Here is an 18160-nt window from a genome sequence, read left to right on the forward strand (position 1 = left end):
CAGCCACATTTTGCACACTGCCGCCGCCCACGTCCTCCGCTGCTCATCTTAGGTACTCTTACCCTGCTTCCCTGTGTCCCTCTCCCTGTCACTGTCCCTGCTGCCAATCTCCCTGGCCCTGAGTTGTGGATCATACTGTGTGGCATATGTGAATTTTGTCTAAATCTACTGTATGTTGTATAATGTGAATTTCGGCTCATACCGTGTGCTATAATGTGAATTTCGGCTCATTCTGTGTGCTATCATGTGATTTTCGGCTCATTCTGTGTGCTATAATGTGAATTTCTGCTCATACCGTGTGCTATAATGTGAATTTCGGCTCATTCTGTGTGCTATAATGTGAATTTCTGCTCATACCGTGTGCTATAATGTGAATTTCGGCTCATTCTGTGTGCTATAATGTGAATTTCTGCTCATACCGTGTGCTATCATGTGATTTTCGGCTCATACTGTGTGGTATAACGTCACCCGTCTCCATAGCAGTGCATGCTAATATGGACGAGATTGTCCATATTGGCCTGCATGCATAAGTGACCCAGCACCAATGATGAACGAGTGCGGGGCCGCACATCGTTCATCGCTGGTGCCTACGTACGAGAACGTTCATATCGTGCAGTTATATCGCCTAATGTGTAGGGCCCATTAGCTGTTTATGGACCTAATTCTGGTCGCATTTCATTTTAGCAATAATCGCAATAGAGTGATTTTTGCAAAAATATGCCACGGTAACAGTGTGCATGCAATCAAAGCGCGTTTGCATCCCTGAAGGATGCGACTGCACTTTCATTGACAGCGGCGGGCAGTGCCGTAACTATGTGTGTGTCAGGTGTGCCTGGCACACAGCGCAGTCGCCCTGAGGGCGCAACGGCCCCGATTCCCTAAAGTCAGCAGCTTGTAATGAGTCAAGTTGACTCATTACAAGCCGCCTGTGCCTGAGGAGGAGAGGAGCAGCAGCGGGAGCAGCGGAGAAGGAAGAGGAGGGAGGGGGTGGAGGGAAGGAGCCGCAGCAGCGCTATGTAATTGGTGGCAGCGCTGCTGCAGCTGTCCCTCTCATTCCACATAGGCTGGCTGCCGCTGCTGTGAATGTTGGGATGCGCTTCCCTCATCCCAGCATGCACAGCAGTGGCGGCCAGCCAATGCGGAAGGATAGGGACAGCTGCAGCGGCACCGCCAGCAATTACAGTGCACTGCTGCGGCTCCCTCCCTCCTCCCCCTCCCTCCTCTTCCTTCTCCCCTGCACCCGGAGCTGCCAGCAACGAGGAGCCTGACTGAGCCAGCGGAGAAATGGTAAGTATAATCTATTCTGTCTGCCGTAATGTGTAAAAAGGGTCTCTACCTGGTGTAGTGGCGCTACTGTGCGGCGTAATTTGAATAATGGAGACTACTGTGCCGTGTAATATGAATCGTTATTATTTTGTGGCCACACCCCTTCCCATGAAGCCACGCCCCTATATTTTTTGCACGCGCCTACGGCGCGCCCTGTCACTGTTTTGCATGCAGGTTGGCACCAATGCCCTATTTTGCACACAGCACTAAAATGTCTAATTACGCCACTGGCGGCGGGCATTGGGGGCAGGCGTAGCTGCGAAAGGGGGTCAGAGCTTTTTTGAGGCGGCTACGTGACATCACACGCGCCCACTACAACCCAAAAATTGGCTGCCTGAATACGCAGCCTAGCTACGTCTGCAGGGGGTCATCCTTAGTTTCTGCTTCAGCGATGGGATCTCAATTAATTTGCGATCGCATCGCTGGATGCCAATTAGCATGCTGGACAGCCCCCAGCATGCTGCAGAAACGATTGCAGATACTGCTTTTTAGCAGAATATGCAAACCAACCTGATTAGGGTCCTATGTCACTACTATTGCCATCGCATTCAGTGATATACAGGAATTATGATTTACAAGTAAAACTAGTACAAAAACATTACTAAGGATGTGTGTGGTGTGATATGGGAGGAGGTTCATGGGGGGGTGACACCATGAGTTACCACACCGGGTGACACCAACCCTAGTGACGCCTCTGCTCCAGAGGATTCTTGAGTGGAATGCCTACTGCTGCTGTTGCTGCCACTGCTGTTGTTTCCGCTGGAAGTCGATCATCATCCCAGAGGGCAAGTCGGAAGACCACTTGTACTACTTCAACTAAGCAATTGACTCTCCAACAGTCCTTTGTGAGGAAGATGAAATATGACAGCAGTCATTTTTTGCAAAGCGGATAACTGAGGCCTTGACAGCTATGTTGGTGTTAGACGTGCGTCCGGTATCCGCCATTAGTTCAGTGGGACTTAGAGAATTGTTTGAGGTACTGTGTCCCCGGTATCAAATTCCATCTAGGTTTCAATTCACTTGGCAGGCGATACCAAGAATGTACAGAGACGTCAGAAAAAGTGTCCTCGGTGTCCTACAAAATGCAGTTGTACCCACTGTCCACTTAACTACCGACATGTGGACAAGTGGAACAGGGCAGACTAAGGACTATATGACTGTGACAGCCCACTGGGTAGATGTATGGCCTCCCGCAGAAACAACTGCAGCGGCACCAGTAGCAGCATCTCACAAACGCCAACTCGTTCCCAGGCAGGCTACGCTATATATCACCGCTTTCTGTAAGAGGCACACCGCTGACAACCTCTTATGGAAACTGAGGGACATCATTGCCCAATGGCTTGCCCTAATTAGACTCTCCTGGGGATTTGTGATATCGGACAATGCAACCAATATTGTGCGTGCATTACATCTAGGCAAATTCCAGCACGTCCCATGTTTTGCACATACAATTCATTTGGTGGTGCAGAATTTTTTTTAAAATGACAGGGGCGTGCAGGAGATACTGTCAGTGGCCTGAGAAATTGTGGGCCACTTTCGGCATTCAGCCACCACGTGCCGAAGACTGGAGCGCCATCAAACACTTCTGAACCTGCCCTGCCATCACCTGAAGCAAGAGGTGCTAACGAGGTGGAATTCAACACTCTATATGCTTCAGAGGATGTAGGAGCAGCAAAAGGCCATTCAAGCCTATACATCCACCTACAATATAGGCAAAGCAGGGGGAATGCACCTGACTCAAGTGCAGTGGAGAATGATTTCCGTTTTGTGCAAGGTTCTCCAACCCTTTGAACTTACCACACGTGAAGTCAGTTCAGACACTGCCAGCTTGAGTCATATCATTCCCCTCATCAGGCTTTTGCAGAAGCAGCTGGAGAAATTGAAGGAGGAGCTAAGACGGAGCGATTCCGCACAGTTTGTGGGACTTGTGGATGGAGCCCTTCATTCGCTTTGCCAGGATTCAAGGGTGGTCAATATGTTGAAATCAGAGCACTACATTTTGGCCACCGTGCTCGATCCTAGGTTTAAAGCCTACGTTATATCTCTATTTCTGGCAGTCACAAGTCTGCAGAGGTTCAAAGACCTGCTGGTAAGTAAATTGTCAACTGAAGCGGAACGTGACCCGTCAACAGCTTCTCCTTCATTTTCTCACGCAACTGGGGCTGTGATGAAAAGGATAAGATTTCCTAGCCCACCCGCTGACGGTTATGCAGGGCAGTCAGGAGCGATTGCTGAAATCTTGTCCGGACTGAAGGACCTGCCAACGATTACTGACATCTCTACTGTCACTGCACATGATTCCGTCACCATTGACAGAATGGTGGAGGCTTATATGAGTGACAGCATCAAAGTAGGCATGTCAGACAGTCCGTACATACAGTATACTGGCAGGAAAAAGAGGCAATTTGGATGCCCTTGCACAAACTGGCTTTATTTTATCAAAGTTGCCCCCCCTCCAGTACGTACTCCAAAAGAGTGTTTAGTGCAGCTGGTAACCTTGTCAGCGATCAGCGTAAGATGTTACTTCCACAAAATGTGGAGAAGATGACGTTCATCAAAATGAATTATAAATTCCTCCATGGAGACATTTACCAGCAATTGCCTCCAGCAATTGGATTCCAGTGGGGATGAATTAATACTCTGTGAGGAGGAGGATGTACACACTAAAGGGGGGGAGGAATCGGAGGATGAGGATGAGATCGACATCTTGCCTCTGTAGAGCCAGTTTGTGCAAGGAGAGATTGATTGCTTCTTTTTTGGTGGGGGCCCAAACAAACCAGTCATTTCAGCCACAGTCGTGTGGCAGACCCTGTCGCTAAAATGATTGGTTTGTTAAAGTGTGCATGTCCTGTTTATACAACATAAGGGTGGGTGGGAGGGCACAAGGACAATTCCATCTTACACCTCTTTTTCTTCTTTGCATCATGTGCTGTTTGGGGCCTAGTTTTTTTAAGTGCCATCCTGTCTGCAACTGCAGTGCCACTCCTAGATGGGCCAGGTGTTTGTGCCGCACACTTGTGTCGCGTAGCTTAGTCATACAGCTACCTCATTGCACCTCTTTTTATTCTTTGCATCATGTGCTGTTTGGGGCCTATTTTTTAAATCTGCCATCCTGTTTGCCACTGCAGTGCCACTCCTAGATGGGCCAGGTGTTTGTGTCGCCCACTTGTGTCGCTTAGCTAAGTCATACAGCCACCTTGGTGCAACCTTTTGGCCTAAAAACAATACTGTGTGGTGTGAGGTGTTCAGAACAGACTGGAAATTAGTGGAAATTAATGTTATTGAGATTAATAATACCGTAGGAGCAAAATTAACCACAAATTCTGTGATTTTAGCTGTTTTTATGTTTTTTTTTCCAAAAATCATCCAGATACAAAACTAAAACCAAAACCAAAAGGGTGGTTTTGGCAAAACCAATCCAAAACCAAAACACGAGCGGGAAATTAGAACCAAAACACAAAACACGAAAAGTTGCCCGCTGCACATCTCTAAACATAAATGCAGTTCTCATACACATTATTATTATTATCCTTTATTTATATGGCGCCACAAGAGTTCCGCAGCGCCCAATTACAGAGTACATATGCACATAATCAAAACTGGAAAACAGAGACTTACAGTTGAAGACAATATAGGACAAGTACAGGGTAACTAAGCATAACTACACCAGTAAACGACATAGAGATAAGTTCCAAGGTGGCCAAAAAACTGCGGGATTTGGGCAGTTGAGGATTATTAAAGTAAGTAAAGGATAAACACATGAGGGAAGAGGGCCCTACTCGTGAGAGCTTACATTCCAAGGGGAGGGGTAGACAGACAGGAGTGACACAGATGGGGTACATAGAGAGCGTGGAAGTTTGAGTCCTTAAAGTAAGTTCAGACATGATGATCTGTCTTAATTTATTATCCAGAAAGACAAAGGGCGATCTGGCACAGGGTTTATATAAATATGATAGTTTAGAAATTCAGAGAAAAAGGACCAAAATTGGACAGTGTATTGCCCTTAATAGGGAGCAAACGGCGTATGTTGTCGTTTTTTCATTAGGTATGCTGTCCTGGTTGGTGGTGCACCCAGAGCCAGAAAGTACGTAAACTTACAAAAGGGAGAGAACAGAAGGCTCTTGTGTGGGCGCACTCTTAGGAAAAAAGGTTGATAATTTGTAACAATTCCGAAAGTTTTAAGACATAACTTTTATTGACATTGGTAAAACGAAGATACCCTTCCCAACGATCTATGCGACAAATAATACATTTGAGAAAATATTAAAAATGTTCTGGTCTCTTTATTTCAAAGAGTATGTGGAAAGGTTGTAGACATTGGATAGTCATACCCCCATTTCCCCTGACCAGTACAGGGTTTCTGTATTGATGGAACCAGGGATTGGTCAAGACACAGTTTCTATAAAGAAAGTCTAAATAGGCTGTAAGTAACTAGAGTGGTAATCATCTGTCACCACTCTAAAGATTGTACACCTGCATTGTATACAAAAGCCATATTTTCAGGCAAAATATTTTTTTGTAGACATCACAAGTCAGTCAAAAAACTGTTAATTATTGAAAACACTATGATGAAGCGTTACAGATTAGAATTAGTGGTGATACTGCTGTTGGTGTTTTTTATCACACAAGGGAGGAAATTAATTCCTGATCTACAACACCAGGTATTCGCAGGTAGTCGCCTTTGTGTGATAAAAAACACCAACAGCAGTATCACCACTGCAGTTTATAGAAACTGTGTCTTGACCAATCCCTGGTTCCATCAATACAGAAACCCTGTACTGGTCAGGGGAAATGGGGGTATGACTATCCAATGTCTACAACCTTTCCACATACTCTTTGAAATAAAGAGACCAGAACATTTTTAATATTTTCTCAAATGTATTATTTGTCGCATAGATCGTTGGGAAGGGTATCTTCGTTTTACCAATGTCAATAAAAGTTATGTCTTAAAACTTTCGGAATTGTTACAAATTATCAACCTTTTTTCCTAAGAGTGCGCCCACACAAGAGCCTTCTGTTCTCTCCCTTTTGTAAGTCTTAATTTATTATCCAATCAGTTATTTACAAGCAAATCTAATTAGACAGAATAGATATTACACAGTTGTAAGATATACATATATATATATATATATATATATATATACACACACACACAGTATATATACTAATTATATTTTTGCTTCCTTAGCTACTTACATAACATAAACACAAACAGAAATACTACAGACAACAATTAAGAGACATACACTTGCAAGAATATATGAGGGTACATTCATAGCTACCTTTATCATAGGATCCATCTATTTGTATATATTCATCTGTTCTGACTTTCTTCCTCCAACATATCTTTTTCTCTAGCCTAACAACTCCCTAACTTAATCATTAACTGGTATATTTTAATTGACCTATTCAAGCTCCCTCAAGTGAGTTTTATTTCTTTCCAGGCTAATTTTAATTAGTTCGTGAACAATGGAGCATTCTCTTTTAGGAAGGTGTTTATCTTGTTTTGTTACATAGGTATGAATGTCTTGTGTTTTGGTCTTGCAAAAAATGTGGAGTTTAACCCCCATTGTAATGAGGCCTTACCAAAGCCTTAGCATATTTGTACTTCCACATATCTAGGTGACTTGATAAAAAGTACATTTTGTTGGCAATTAATCTATTGCTTGACCCCAATGTGGAACAAAGGAAAACCAGTTCTGATTAGCATTCCTATTCTGAATTTAGTTCCAAATCTCAATACCTACTAGTCTACGCAAAGACAATACACAATGGTCTGGCTCAAAAAAAATATACAAATGGTACTACAATGGCTCAAAAACAAATGTACACATATACACGGCAGACAAATCTAGTTTACTAAATTATCTAAACATATAACTTATATATTGAAAACTATTTAATTTACTCTTTACTACAATATATTATATATATATATATATATATATAGATATATATATATAGATATACATATACAAACAATTCAGTGACTATGGTTAAAATCATCTTTACTATTACCTATGATATTTTAATTCAAACAACTTTCCTGTAATTCTGACATTTGCTACAGTATATTTTATTTAAATAACTACCTATATGGTAACATAGCCACTGGGGAAAACAATTAAATCCCCCCTCCCAAAAAAAAAAAAAAAAACAATATTAAAAAATAAAGAAAACTGCCTAGCTCAGAAACAGTGGAAGTGCTGACCAATAGAGAATAGTGCCAGGGTCCACTGATAGGTAACTCGATAGCTGGTCACCCTAACCTTCATATGGGCAACACATTACTCTTAATCTCATTAATACATTATTGGCTTATTTATTAACATTATATTTATTTATTAACATTATATTTACTAAAAGAGTGATAAAGCTGTGCAGTGTCCTGGCTTCGGTGATCAGCTATGTGTGTCCGATGGTGTGTCCACACAAGCTGATCACAGTTAACAAAAAATAAAACATTTAAAAAAACAAAAAATACTTACCAGTGCTCCGGTGAAGACTGCCTCCTCCTGTACGCTGCTGTGACCCCCGGTACAGTGAAGAGATGCTGCAAAATGGCAGCTCACTTTACAGCTCTGGTGGTCACAGCAGCGTACAGGAGCCAATGCCTGGCAGCCCTTGTGGTGAACCGATCACCAGCTCCTGTGACTCGTAAGTATAATTACCGTGTGGAAGCAGTCTCAGCACGCACGGGGTATCCATGCAATGTATACAATGTAAGTTTGTGCGATTTTATCACATGACATCCGCATGGCCAATGGTGCGAAGTCGGCCCCTTAATCACTGTAAGAGACAACCAGCTGTTAGTTGGTCTTCTAAACAAGCATTATGAGTTATAACAGCAAAGCAGTAAGAATCCTGAGGCTGCTAGTGAAGGCTTGGAGGACTGCATGTGGGCCCAGGGCTACCTGTGGCCCATCAGTGTCTTAGGCAAGTGCTTTGAGTACCTTCATATTTCCAGTCCCTGTAACCCAATGCTTAGACTCTATATGTGCCAGCACATCCCAGCCATTACCAACTCAGAGTCCTTGTCACACTACCACTAATACACCATTTTATTATATCTTTAAATATATATTTTTAATGTTGTTCTTGAAAAATGGAAATAGAGATTGTACCTACAAAAGTGGTTTAGATCAGCGCTAATCTTGGCTGCAATGCTATGCATACACATAACCAAACATTTATATATTGCACTCACCTTTCAAAGTTCTCATGGATTCTTTAATGGTAATAGTATTAGTATTGCCCTGACAACTGATTTATCACTTCCCAACAGCTTGGGGTTCCATGATGGGCCAGACATGCTTGTTAGTGGGTGTGAAAAAAATCATTATCAAATATTAAATGACACAGATGCCTTGTGAAGGTTGATTTCTTACACTGTTGTAAGTATGGTCATGCTGCATGACTCCTCATGCCTGAGATTCACCAATGATCTAGGTAGGAGAGAGGGCATATGTTAGGGACTTAAATATATTCTGTGGATGGGTTCCTACATAAGGCCTGATTCATGTTTGTATGGAATTGCACAGCCACAAGGAAGTAACTGTGCAGTTCTGTGTCATTAATCTAATGCAGCAGGAGGCATCTGTAGAGACAATTGCGACCATCGCTAATTATTCATGATGATTACAGGCACTGGCCAGCCTGTGTAAGCTGAAACTTACTCAGGCTGGCTGTAGGATCCTGCCAACGGGGTCCAGGAAGTCTGCGTTCGCCAATGCAGACCTTGGACCCATCACACCTTCAAAATGGGGTCGACATGACCTCGTTTTGACGAAGGTGCAAGGTTACCATAACGTATACCTCCCAATATCTGTGAGTTGCTTGCATGCCCTGTCTCCCTGTCTTCACTGAAGCAGGGCAGCGATGACAGGAGCCTCCCAACTGTCCCCCTCCACCGCGGGACACTGCGGTCTGCTAGTGGGGTAGCGGGACAGTCCCGAACGTGAAAATCGGGACAGTTGGGAGGTATGCCATGACTGCTTCCCTGCGGCTGACAGGGGACTGCAAGCTACTCCACAAGACCCCTTTCTGCACATGCGCAGAACAGGTCTTGTGCAGACTCTCAAACATCGTATTTGTATGTAAACCATCAGGTTTGCATAGAAAAAAGAATTAAAAGAATATTACAGCTTAAACAGCAGACAAAAAGAAATAAAGACAGGGAGTGTGTGTGGGAGGGGGATGGAGGGTGTGTGTGTTAATGATGCCAGACTATAAGCTTTAGAAGTCCCTGCTCTGCTCTCACTTTGGGCTTTCACCATTGACTGCTTAGGGCACTGATAATAAATTGTGTGGTACGTGATCTATGGTGACACGGATGTGGTATACAGGGCCATGGCTCTGCAATACACTGAAATTGTACTCTCCATTGGTGGTCTATGGCACTTTATTTAGTTGCTGTATTTGTTTTTCTCTCCATTCTCAGATTGTCATCCCTTAGGATCATGACCTTTCTGTTTGTAACTGTGACTGACATAGAATATAACTATTTGCTTGGAAAAAAAACATTCAGGTTGAGAAGTTAAGGTTAGGAGTAGGGAAGAACATAGTAATTTAGTTTACTGAAACCATTATATTTAGTACTTTAATTATAAGTTTGTCTGTCTAGTGTTGAAAAAGGCAAACATTTGGTCTCAATTACACAACACTACAGGACTTTATGTGGTTTTCCGTGTATAGAGTGTATGTGGGCTGAGGGCTCCCCACATTGAAAGAACCTCAGTGTTTAGGTGGGATTTAAATTGCCAGCCAATACAGTATTTTTACTCTAAACATCATTTAGAGTTAAATGGAAGACATTAGCCAAGTATTAGCTAAGACAGAAAAAGCACAGAGTTGTGCTGAAATACACGTTTCCGGGGGATATACACTTTTGGGCATGCAAGGGCGTAACTACTGTAGCAAAGGCATATGAGATGACTACTATGATGTAAATTGACTTCAGGCGGAATAAGTCAATGTTATGCTTGTCCCATAAAATGAAAAGATGCATTCTCAGTTTCATAGACTGTACTGTGATACAGTAGGCAGCAATGTACTGTGCATGTACAATATATACTGCTCTGTGAAATCGTAACAGCATTAAAAAAAAAACCACAAAGCAAACTTTTTCTTTTTAATTAGCTATCCTCCCCCAACTGGCAAAGCTGCCAGAAGCCCCCCATGGCAATGTGGGATGGGTACAATGATTCTGCATTGAATAAATGTTGAAGAGGGTAAAAGCTGGAAACAGTAAATACATTGCAAAAGCTGCAAACCATGTGAAGTGTATTGGAAAAGCCGGAAATCATAGTAAATGTATTGAAAAAGCCAGAAATCATGTAAAGTTTATAGATAAAGCTGGAAATCATAGTAAAGTTCATTAGAAAAACAGAAATCATAGTAAATGTATTGAAAAAGCCGGAAATCATGTAAAATGCATTTAAAAAGCCGTAAACCATGTAAAGTGTATTGGAAAAGCCGGAAATCATAGTAACGTGTATTGGAAAAGCTAGAAATCATGTAAAGTGTATTAAAAAAGCTGGAGATCATAGTAAATACATTGAAAAACCTAGAAACCATCTACTACGATCTGTAGATGAAGGACTATTAGCAGTACCTAGAATCTCCCGTAATTCATCTGGGGGTCGAGCTTTTAGCCATGTGGCTCCAACTCTATGGAACTCTCTTCCCCGTACAGTTCGAGAGGCCCCCACTTTAGAATCCTTCAAAAATGAACTCAAGACTTTCCTGTTTACTCAGCATATCCATAATTGTCCCTTTAATATCTCCATGCTCTATGGCTGGGATGTACTAAAGGAAAAATGGGGTTTTACCGCATTTTCAAATGTACTAACCCCCAGCTGCCCACTTAACGATGCAGAGGGTAATGCCAGCTTTTTATAGTGATACCCTATAGAAGCCTATGGGCATCTCACCGCATCCCGCTGTGGCATCCCTTTGCCCCGCGCTGCTCACGCTGACCCCACCCCATACTTGGCTGCAGGTAGCCTGTGGTCCCGGAACGCAAACTCCTCCTCCCCCAGCAACACAGCCAGATGTCACCTCCCGAGGCTGGGAGGTGACGGAGACTCCCCACACACCCTCTCACAGGTATCGCAATTCGCAAGGTGCCTCTGTCATTGCAATGCTAATCGCATTTGTTAGTACATATGCAATTAGCATTTACTAGGATTTCTGGCTTTTTCTATGCATTTAATATGATTTCTGACATTTTCAATACATTTACTATGATTTCCAGCTTTTCCAATACACTTTACATGGTTTCTGGCTTTTTCATTGTATTTACTATGTTTCCAGCTTTTTCAATACATTTAATATGATTTCTGCCTTTTTCAATACACTTTACATGGTTTCTGGCTTTTTCAATGCATTTCCTATGATTTCCGGCTTTTTCAATACATTTAATATGATTTCCGCCTTTTTCAATACATTTTACATGGCTTCCGTCTTTTTCAATGTATTTACTATGTTTCCAGCTTTTACCCACACCCAATAAATGTTACGTACAGTATTTGTGAACTTTTTGTTTTATATTAACTTTTGCTGGGTTCGTTTCATGTGATCAGTGTGTTTTTAGGAAAGGAAAAGGCAGGCATGCAGCGTGATTATATATCATGTCATGTTTTGGCAAGCTCGACTCTGGAAGCTTAACAACTGGAGATAAGAATAAGATTAACTGTACTAGATCAGAAGTTTATGAACTCTCATTGAAGGCAATGTTAGGAACATTGTATGTCACATATAATACACTCACATCCCACTACTAAGTTATTACACAACTGCACATCCCACTACTTATTACACAACTATCCAACCTGTGGGTGATGTATAGTTCTCGCAGTGCAGCCAAGCACTGTAAGATACTTTGCAGATCCCAGGCGTTTTAATAACTATGAACTGGTCACCATTCAGTTTGGCAAGTCCCAGCCGGTGAACTGTATGTAGTTTTATCCTCACAAGAGGAGGGATTGGGAAAGCCCTTTCCCATTCTCCCCACCCCTCTGTAGAAGGAGGAGATGGAGTCTGATGCCTGAAAACTTGTAAAAGATGTGTACTGTATATAGAGCACATAAGAACAGAAATCTCATTTAGAACATGGGTTTCTGATTAAAAACTCTGGAGGAGCATTAAAGGAAGAAAGAACATTTGTCTGCAGACTTTTCTCTCCCCTCACCAGCAGCCCATGGAAGCAGAAGACATGGGGAATTCAAAGTCAGACAAGAAAAGTTTTGCTAGTAGAACAATTAAAATAGCCCTAGTTATCCTCATTTGCATCACAGGGATTCTCGCTCTGCTGCTCTTACTGGGTAAGTAACTTTTTTAATACTCTATATTTTACTTACAGTAATCTGATTTTAACTACATTGAACATAGAGAGAACTGTAAGAATGTTAAACTGAATAAGACAAATGCACAATCATACATTACAATGTGAATGGCCAAATATTCTCTGTAAAGCGCTGCGGAATATGTGTGCGCTATATATATAACTGGTAATAAATAATACATAAATTACAAGCAGGGTATTAGTAAATGATGTGTACTTGGCAGAGCAGTGAATTACCTGTTGCATACAAGGATGCATACAGTACGTACAGTAAATTCACATGTTTCTGAATATTTGGATGATTAGTTTGTTAGTTAAATTAACTGACCCATATGGAACTAAAGTGCTGGCAGCATCTGCTACAGTATGACAGGGAAGGAACTAGCTGGGGATTGGACAGAGGGTATCCGGACTCCAGGTCGACAACAAAAAGGTCGACACACCTTAGGTCGACGCCAGTTGGTCAAAACACCTTAGGTCGACATGGACAAAAGGTCGACAGGAACAAGGTCGACATGGAAAAAGGTCGACATGACTTTTTCACAATTTTTTTCTTTTTTGTAACTTTTTCATACTTAACGATCCATGTGGACTACGATTGGAACGGTAATCTGTGCCGAGCGAAGCGAAGGCACCATGCGAGGGGACGCGGTGCACTAATTGGGGTTCCCGGTCACTCTACGAAGAAAACGACACCAAAAAAATATAAAAAACTCATGTCCACCTTTTTCCATGTCGACCTTGTTCCTGTCGACCTTTTGTCCATGTCGACCTTTTGTCCACGTCGACCTAAGGTGTGTCGACCAATTGGCGTTGACCTAAGGTGTGTCGACCTTTTTGTTGTCGACCTGGAGTCCCAGACCCGGACAGAGCTCTCTGTGGAAGTAGAGAGAATGAATGCAACCTTAGGCATGTTATATTATAACCTAAATCCAGTACAATGTTAGTTAGCCTGAGACAACCATGGACTGAATGATAATAACAGTATACTGGCTTGTGCAGCTAAAGCCAGAATGTATGAGAATCCCTTTTACCTGCAAACTTCACCAGCATGCTGCCAATCTGAACTAACTTTAGCAGTTTAATGTTTTTAAAACTTCTCTAAGTACTAGTATACAGATTCATTGTTTGCTACACGTTGGTCACATTTCACATTTATTTATTATGGAGGTCATTCCGAGTCGTTCGCTCGGAAAATTTATTCGCATCGCAGCTTTTTTCCGCTTAGTGCGCATGCGTAATGTCCGCACTGCGACTGCGTCAAGTAAATTTGCTATGAAGTTTGGAATTTTACTCACGGCTTTTTCTTCGCTCAGGCGATCGTAGTGTGATTGACAGGAAATGGGTGTTACTGGGCGGAAACTGGCCGTTTTATGGGCGTGTGGGAAAAAACGCTACCGTTTCCGGAAAAAACGCGGGAGTGGCTGGAGAAACGGAGGAGTGTCTGGGCGAACGCTGGGTGTGTTTGTGACGTCAAACCAGGAACGATAAGCACTGAACTGATCGCAGATGCCGAGTAAGTCTGAAGCTACTCTGAAACTGCTACGAGATGTGTAATCGCAATATTGCGAATCTTTCGTTCGCAATTTTAAGAAGCTAAGATTCACTCCCAGTAGGCGGCGGCTTAGCGTGTGCAATACTGCTAAAATCGCCTTGCGAGCGAACAACTCGGAATGAGGGCCCATGTTTCTTATATAGAGCAGCAAATTCCTTTGCGCTTTACAGTTGGATTTCACACATAAAGAATTAGAAATAACTTTCATCTTCATCATAATTAGTTCCACTAGTATGTTTGTCCTTGTGGGGATTAGTGACATAATGGGCATGTGTATATTATTCCTAAATGCTGCCCGAACATGAAATAAGGCTCACGTAGTCCTCTTCTAGCAGGGACAGAGTAGAAGAGACTTGCTGTATGGCAGCGCTGAGCTTAGGTGTGCTGAGGAGGAAAGTTACCTAACATTGGCTGAAATGTATACAGTGTAACTATATAGTAAATGCTTTTTTAATATATATATATATATATATATATATATATATATATACACACACACACACACACACACACACACACACACACGGCTGGTTCTACACCTTGTGGCGCCCAGTGCAAAAGTTTCCACTGGCGCCCCACCACACCCAGCGGGAAAACAGTAAAAAACATATAATATAAAAATAAAGGCGTGGCTTCATAGTGGAGGGGTGTGGCCACAGTTGTGCCCCCAGTAGTTGTGCCCCCAGTAGATTTGCCCCCTGTAGCTATGCCCCCAGTAGTTGTGCCACCTATAGCTATGCCCCCAGCAGATTTTCCCCAGTAGTTGTGCCCCCTGTCTCTGTGCCCCCAGTAGTTGTGCCCCCTGTTGCTGTACCCCTTAGTAGCCACTTACAAACACACACAAAAAAACAACAACAATACTTACCACTGTCCCGCTCCTGCTTCCCAACCGCTGCTGCTCCGTCTGGCCGCCCGCGGCTCCTCTCTATAGCAGTGCTGCATAGACACTAGAGGTTAATAATGACCTCTAGCATCTGACAGGTGCGCCAGCTGCAGCGGACATCCACACAGCCCACGGCGTCTGCTGCAGCCAGGGAGCGGGGTGCGGGTAGGCGGCAGGTGCCTGCGCTGCTTGTCCGCACCAAGGACCGCTCCTGCATATATATATATATATATATATACACAGTATACATATATATATATATATATATATATATATATATATATATATATATAGTGAGGCATTACAGGACAATAATGGATATACAGATGTAGCCACGCTCATCCAGCCTGCAGCACAGTTAGTACGCTGAGCTGCACCTTAGTACACTGCCCATGTATTCTCATGGGCGCTAGAGATGAGCGCCGGAAATTTTTCGGGTTTTGTGTTTTGGTTTTGGGTTCGGTTCCGCGGCCGTGTTTTGGGTTCGACCGCGTTTTGGCAAAACCTCACCGAATTTTTTTTGTCGGATTCGGGTGTGTTTTGGATTCGGGTGTTTTTTTCAAAAAACCCTAAAAAACAGCTTAAATCATAGAATTTGGGGGTCATTTTGATCCCAAAGTATTATTAACCTCAAAAACCATAATTTCCACTCATTTTCAGTCTATTCTGAATACCTCACACCTCACAATATTATTTTTAGTCCTAAAATTTGCACCGAGGTCGCTGTGTGAGTAAGATAAGCGACCCTAGTGGCCGACACAAACACCGGGCCCATCTAGGAGTGGCACTGCAGTGTCACGCAGGATGTCCCTTCCAAAAAACCCTCCCCAAACAGCACATGACGCAAAGAAAAAAAGAGGCGCAATGAGGTAGCTGTGTGAGTAAGATAAGCGACCCTAGTGGCCGACACAAACACCGGGCCCATCTAGGAGTGGCACTGCAGTGTCACGCAGGATGTCCCTTCCAAAAAACCCTCCCCAAACAGCACATGACGCAAAGAAAAAAAGAGGCGCAATGAGGTAGCTGACTGTGTGAGTAAGATAAGCGACCCTAGTGGCCGACACAAACACCGGGCCCATCTAGGAGTGGCACTGCAGTGTCACGCAGGATGTCCCTTCCAAAAAACCCTCCCCAAACAGCACATGATGCAAAGAAAAAAAGAGGCGCAATGAGGTAGCTGTGTGAGTAAGATAAGCGACCCTAGTGGCCGACACAAACACCGGGCCCATCTAGGAGTGGCACTGCAGTGTCACGCAGGATGTCCCTTCCAAAAAACCCTCCCCAAACAGCACATGACGCAAAGAAAAAAAGAGGCGCAATGAGGTAGCTGACTGTGTGAGTAAGATAAGCGACCCTAGTGGCCGACACAAACACCGGGCCCATCTAGGAGTGGCACTGCAGTGTCACGCAGGATGTCCCTTCCAAAAAACCCTCCCCAAACAGCACATGACGCAAAGAAAAAAAGAGGCGCAATGAGGTAGCTGTGTGAGTAAGATAAGCGACCCTAGTGGCCGACACAAACACCGGGCCCATCTAGGAGTGGCACTGCAGTGTCACGCAGGATGGCCCTTCCAAAAAACCCTCCCCAAACAGCACATGACGCAAAGAAAAAAAGAGGCGCAATGAGGTAGCTGACTGTGTGAGTAAGATAAGCGACCCTAGTGGCCGACACAAACACCGGGCCCATCTAGGAGTGGCACTGCAGTGTCACGCAGGATGTCCCTTCCAAAAAACCCTCCCCAAACAGCACATGACGCAAAGAAAAAAAGAGGCGCAATGAGGTAGCTGACTGTGTGAGTAAGATAAGCGACCCTAGTGGCCGACACAAACACCGGGCCCATCTAGGAGTGGCACTGCAGTGTCACGCAGGATGTCCCTTCCAAAAAACCCTCCCCAAACAGCACATGACGCAAAGAAAAAAAGAGGCGCAATGAGGTAGCTGACTGTGTGAGTAAGATAAGCGACCCTAGTGGCCAACACAAACACCGGGCCCATCTAGGAGTGGCACTGCAGTGTCACGCAGGATGTCCCTTCCAAAAAACCCTCCCCAAACAGCACATGACGCAAAGAAAAAAAGAGGCGCAATGAGGTAGCTGACTGTGTGAGTAAGATAAGCGACCCTAGTGGCCGACACAAACACCGGGCCCATCTAGGAGTGGCACTGCAGTGTCACGCAGGATGTCCCTTCCAAAAAACCCTCCCCAAACAGCACATGACGCAAAGAAAAATAAAAGAAAAAAGAGGTGCAAGATGGAATTGTCCTTGGGCCCTCCCACCCACCCTTATGTTGTATAAACAAAACAGGACATGCACACTTTAACCAACCCATCATTTCAGTGACAGGGTCTGCCACACGACTGTGACTGATATGACGGGTTGATTTGGACCCCCCCCAAAAAAGAAGCAATTAATCTCTCCTTGCACAAACTGGCTCTACAGAGGCAAGATGTCCACCTCATCTTCACCCTCCGATATATCACCGTGTACATCCCCCTCCTCACAGATTATCAATTCGTCCCCACTGGAATCCACCATCTCAGCTCCCTGTGTACTTTGTGGAGGCAATTGCTGCTGGTCAATGTCTCCGCGGAGGAATTGATTATAATTCATTTTAATGAACATCATCTTCTCCACATTTTCTGGATGTAACCTCGTACGCCGATTGCTGACAAGGTGAGCGGCGGCACTAAACACTCTTTCGGAGTACACACTTGTGGGAGGGCAACTTAGGTAGAATAAAGCCAGTTTGTGCAAGGGCCTCCAAATTGCCTCTTTTTCCTGCCAGTATAAGTACGGACTGTGTGACGTGCCTACTTGGATGCGGTCACTCATATAATCCTCCACCATTCTATCAATGTTGAGAGAATCATATGCAGTGACAGTAGACGACATGTCCGTAATCGTTGTCAGGTCCTTCAGTCCGGACCAGATGTCAGCATCAGCAGTCGCTCCAGACTGCCCTGCATCACCGCCAGCGGGTGGGCTCGGAATTCTGAGCCTTTTCCTCGCACCCCCAGTTGCGGGAGAATGTGAAGGAGGGGATGTTGACAGG

The 18160-nt window shown here is 43.8% G+C and overlaps 1 protein-coding gene across 1 annotated transcript in view; it reads left to right on the forward strand.

The window, feature by feature from the left end:
- Positions 1-12248: 12248 nt before the first annotated feature.
- Positions 12249-18160, forward strand: part of PHEX (phosphate regulating endopeptidase X-linked) — a 433913-nt gene continuing 428001 nt past the window's right edge. The window contains exon 1 of the mRNA XM_063955773.1: positions 12249-12650. Within this exon, the coding sequence (XP_063811843.1) occupies positions 12527-12650 (124 nt within the window). The 5' untranslated portion in view covers positions 12249-12526. The remainder of the gene's footprint in view (positions 12651-18160) is intronic.

This window comes from Pseudophryne corroboree, chromosome 2 (genome assembly GCF_028390025.1).
Source record: "Pseudophryne corroboree isolate aPseCor3 chromosome 2, aPseCor3.hap2, whole genome shotgun sequence".
Lineage (NCBI taxonomy): Eukaryota > Metazoa > Chordata > Amphibia > Anura > Myobatrachidae > Pseudophryne > Pseudophryne corroboree.